The 5,009-nt window shown below is 40.4% G+C and overlaps 1 protein-coding gene across 1 annotated transcript; it reads left to right on the forward strand.

The window, feature by feature from the left end:
• Window positions 1-1,159: 1,159 nt before the first annotated feature.
• tmem115 (transmembrane protein 115) lies at window positions 1,160-4,587 on the forward strand. The gene is made up of 2 exons (XM_051652563.1): window positions 1,160-3,019; window positions 3,108-4,587. The coding sequence occupies exons 1-2, from the start codon at window positions 2,163-2,165 to the stop codon at window positions 3,334-3,336; spliced, it is 1,086 nt and encodes a 361-aa protein (XP_051508523.1). The 5' UTR covers window positions 1,160-2,162; the 3' UTR covers window positions 3,337-4,587.
• Window positions 4,588-5,009: the final 422 nt, after the last annotated feature.

Genomic DNA, 5,009 nt, shown 5'->3' on the forward strand with positions numbered 1-5,009 from the left:
TTCTGTTATAACTTACAGTTGAATATGAATCTCATAAGAAATAAAAGAAATGTGTTTTGCCTGCTCACTCATGTTTTCTTTAAAAATGGTACATATATTACCAATTCTCCAAGGGTATGCAAACTTTGGAGCACAACTGTATATATTGTCTAGTGTGTATTTTATATATACTTTATTTTATTTTCAATATTTTGTTTTATTTTTTATTCAGTTTTTTATTGTTTTTTAAAAGTCTTGTTGCTGTTTTTGTATTGTTGTGTACTGGAAGCTCCTGTCACCAAGACAAATTCCTTGTATGTGTAAGCATACTTGGCAATAAAGCTCATTCTGATTCTGAATCTGATAGCGACCACGAGGAGGTTAACTCAATGTGCCTCTACCCACCCAAGCAACCGGGCCAATTAGTTGCTTAGGAAGCCTGACTGGGGTCACTCAGTATGCCCTTGATTCGAACTTGTGACTCCAGTTGTGGAGAGCGTGGGAGTTTTTAAGTATAAACAAGCCCGAAACACACTGGGGACTCTTATTTTGAAATGACTGAATGATGAAAAAATCTATTGTCAACTATTGACAAATTTTTGCCAATCACTGATTGTTCCAAAATGCAACCATCGGCACTGATTAATCTGTAAAACTGATATATAGGTCTGCCTCAATTCAACAACCTCTTAACTATTTTCGATTTTTTGGAGGTGGGTGATGATGTCAAAAAAGTCCACAAGAGCATAACAATGCAAAAAGAACGGACATTGAGAAACAGCCAGTGTTTTCAAAACCCCATTTCTGAATAAGCCCCTTGTACTGTTGTTCAAACAGACATACAGTCCCCCATACTCACACCATTGGTTAAGTAACGTTGTTGGGTGTGGTCGAAGTGTGTTACTCAAAACACACACAGGAATTTTTTAAAAGTGCAATAGAGACACAGTGTTTACAGTTTTCAAGAAAATTAATCTATGAATGGCTAACTTATAGTTGTCACTGCATATTAAGCTTGGATAGAAGAAAGTATTTTAACACTGAAAAAGTTACATAACTTGAAATGAACCTTGAATATTCCTTGACAGCGTTAGTAGAAAAAGGGACCTTTTCTACCACGAACTACATTTCCCAGCAGCCTTGGCTCCACGCTGTCGTACCCAACACGCCCAGTCGCTACGCTGGACGGTTACGTTTGCAAATCTGATGTTTGCGCTTTGTGGCTGTTAGCTGGGAGAGCCACATTTGCAAACAACAAAATACAAGGGGAATTTAGTGGAAATGTCGACATTAGAACATTAAAAGGCGAACCATCGTGGGGGTTTTTTTTTCGGATTCACGCTTACTGCCTTCAAACCTGCCACCTGGAGGCCTGTTTTGAGAGGAAATAACCGGACTGAACTGCGACTCCAGGCCGGTATAGGAGGACATGACACCGGAGCGAAAGCTACTTAAATCTCTCCCTTCATCGCTTGTTTTACCCGTAAAACAAACGGCAAGTGCCTGAACTGAACTCCAGAGACTTTTATAAAGTATTACACTAACAAACTAATATGCAAAATATATTAAAACTGATCGAGGGGATAATGTTTATGGAGTGTTAGTAGACGGTAGACGGTAGTTGGTGCTGATAAGCAGGTAGAGTAGTTCAGGTGACCCTGATGGAAACTCACAAGTGATGAATTATAGCTTAAAAACTCACACAGGAAAACCTGTCCAGGCAAATAATCATAATGATGCTTTGTCAGTAAGGGAAATTTTCTTATTTCGCAACAAAGTCATCAGTTTGTTTGATTGAAGCTTTAGTATTCAAAAGCATTTTGTATATATTAAAAGACCAAATTATATGTATTATTTTCTTTATATTTTGGGGGCACTTTCCTGGGAATGCGTATTACAGCATTGCTATTTTTCTTGAGTGAAATCAAGTTCTAGCAATCTCGTCAGAAGTGTTGCAATCACCTGTAAGAGAGGCAATATTGTGTCATTCATCTCCACAAAGGCACCATCCCATTATTAGAAGTTGACCAGCATGTTGAAAAAGCTCTGTTGTTGAGGTCACTCCACTGTTGGTGGGTTAGATCTCATGGTTGTGTATCTGCGGCCCTGTTGACACCAACAGCTGATTTCTTGGGTTCACCACTTCCAGAACGTTTACGACTAAGTACTTCCATACCATCAGGATGAACCGTTACCTGCCTGTGGCACGGCAGCATTTCCTGAGTGCTCTCGCTAGCACAAGTGTGGTGGTGAAGTCCATCTCTGTCATAGTGATTCTATTGTACCTGCTCTCCTGGGCTGCTAACACCCCTTACCTGCTTGGTGTCACACCTGGCTTCCTTTTCCCGCCAAACTTCTGGATTTGGACGCTTCTGACCCATGCAGTGGTAGAGCAGAATCTTTTTGGCATGGCAGTGAACATTGGTACAGTCATGGTTGCCGGGCGGCTATTGGAGCCACTATGGGGAGCGTTGGAGCTGCTTATCTTCTTCACTGTGGTAAATGTAGCAGCCGGTCTCCTCTCTGCACTCTCCTACCTTCTCACCTATGCTGCAACCTTTGACTTGGACTATCTGTTTGCTGTGCGGGTGTATGGCGCACCTGCTTTTCTTGGAGGCATTCTTGTAGCACTGAAGCAGACTGCAGGTGACACCACTGTGCTTCGAATGCCACAAGTCCGCTTGAAAGCTGCACCCGCTCTAGCACTGCTTGCAATAGCCATCCTGCGGCTAGCAGGGCTGCTGGACACTTCAGCACCATTAGCGGCGTGTGGCTATGGAGCTTTATCTGGGTGGATTTACCTGCGCTTCTACCAGAGGCATTCTAGGGGGCGTGGAGACATGTCAGACCACTTCGCCTTCGCCTCCTTCTTCCCAGAGGCATTGCAACCAGCCGTTGGGTTTGCAGCGGGGCTTGTGCATACTGCATTGGTGAAGATAAAAGTTTGTCGTAAGATGGTGAAGCGCTATGATGTTGGGGCTCCATCTTCAATTACTATTAGCCTGCCAGACACAGACCCACAAGATGCAGAAAGGCGGAGGTGAGTATTCACAGAGGCTGAAAGTTATAATATATCCATATTTACCCACACTTTGATGGGCTGTTGATTTACTTTTATTTTCCCACAGGCAATTGGCATTGAAGGCTCTCAACGAGCGCCTGAAATGTGTGGAAGACCAGTCAGCTTGGCCGAGCATGGAAGATGAGGAGGATGATGAATACGAAGAGGTGCGGACAGACACTCCTCTCCTTTCATCCCGTGAGACTTTGCCACCAGCACCCAGCACCACTCAAAATCCCACAGGACAACAGGAGTCCAGCATCATCAGTTTTGAAGATGTGTCGACTCATTCCTAACACACACACACACAAACCTTAAATTTACCTTTACAATCACAGATGTTACTGGAGCTGTGACATACACACACACACACATATCATCCTGGTAATGTTTTACATACCCAAACAAGAGGATTTGCTACCAAAAGAACACATTATCCAATAAAAACCCTGCTTTACAAAAAACCTTGGAATAGTCTGAAACATAGCAACTACAGCGCTCCAGTACTTTTGCTTTGTAAAAACAATAATATTTTATCTCCCTATGGCCTCTTGTGTAAGGTGTCTGGGATGTATCTTTTCTGAATAAATTCTCAAATGGTTGATGGGATTGAAACTCCATTTTTAATTTAAAGCTGACTCTAAAAAAAATGCTTATGGGTAACTCTTTTGCTGCTTCTATTTTTTGTTTGGTTTTGACATTGCAACAGGATATATCAAATTCCTGGAGTTGACTGAGCAGAAGATTGCTTAAACTACAACTTTTTTGCTGATATAACGGCAAAAAGAGCATGTGGATATTCAAGGCCTGGATTTCCATAGGTGACGAATGTTTATGCAAATTGTGGGACTTCACAAAGAACACGATCAAAGGTTGTGCTCTAATTGATCTGGGTATGGCCCAGTGAAACCTGTTTTCTGTCAAAATGATTTGATGTGTGGAGGCAAAGAGAGGAGAGAGTCAAATAGTCATTTCAAAAATATATTTGTTCAGAATAGTTTGAAATGATAATAGCAATACACAATCCAATTCTGTCCCCTGTTGTACCCTTTTCCTCATCTGTACTTGATCTGTCTATAAGTGTTGGCTTTGATAAGAGTGTTGCACTCTAAATTATAAGCTTGCATAACATTGTCTATACAGTGTGGTTTGAGTTTAATTCTGATTCTGACATAAGACGAGTGATTTCTCTGGAGAAACTTGGTTGCTTTTCTATGTTTTGAGTAGGGTTGCTGGATTTTTTACTAATGTTTTTTTTACCCTTTTTTCTTTGGGGTTTTTACTAGCATTTGTTGATCTGTTTTCTTATGGTTCCTAAGTGTCAGCCTTGATGTTTCTCTCCCTCTTATTCTCTGATTCATGTTTCAGCCTAATTTTCTGATCTTTATCTCTCCATCTGTAATAAAGACTAAAGGAAGAGCACACCTGTCCCAGAGGACCTTATTGATTTTAAGTAAATAATCAGAGTATTTTATTCATGTTAATCATTATTAATTAGCATTTCTTTTTTTTTCTTTTTTTCAAGAATGGAGTACATCAATTACCCAGTGGATGTATACAGCCTGTAAATGAATCAATATCATTCATGCAGTTCTGCCGTGCCTGCAGTTCTGTGTCAGCTGCTCTCTCTCTCTCTCTCTCTTTTATACTGTTTATAAAGAGAAAAACAGATGCAAGGCTAAAAACCACATGTCCTAAAACTGCAGTGTGATTCTGCACATTGAATCTTATTAAATGAAATTCCAAAGAAAAAAGAAAACCATAAAATTACACTCTGCCTTACTAAATGTCATAGTTAGAACACAATTTGCAGGGTTCCCATAGTCATGAAAAATCTGGAAATATAAGGAAATTAATACAATCTTAAAGGAATATTTTGGGTTCAATACAAGTTAAGCTAAATCAACAGCATTTGTGTCATAATTCCTGTTTCCAAGCACCCCCTTGTTTTAAGCACAATCCTATAAGG

The sequence above is a fragment of the Myxocyprinus asiaticus genome, chromosome 24 (genome assembly GCF_019703515.2).
Source record: "Myxocyprinus asiaticus isolate MX2 ecotype Aquarium Trade chromosome 24, UBuf_Myxa_2, whole genome shotgun sequence".
Taxonomy (NCBI): Eukaryota; Metazoa; Chordata; class Actinopteri; order Cypriniformes; family Catostomidae; genus Myxocyprinus; species Myxocyprinus asiaticus.

Excerpts from the sequence above, each read along its gene's own strand:
- tmem115 (XM_051652563.1), top strand. The coding sequence starts at position 2,163 with ATGAACCGTTACCTGCCTGTGGCACGGCAGCATTTCCTGAGTGCTCTC. Across the intron at positions 3,020-3,107 it reads CAAGATGCAGAAAGGCGGAG|GCAATTGGCATTGAAGGCTC; the intron begins GTGAGTATTCAC and ends ATTTTCCCACAG.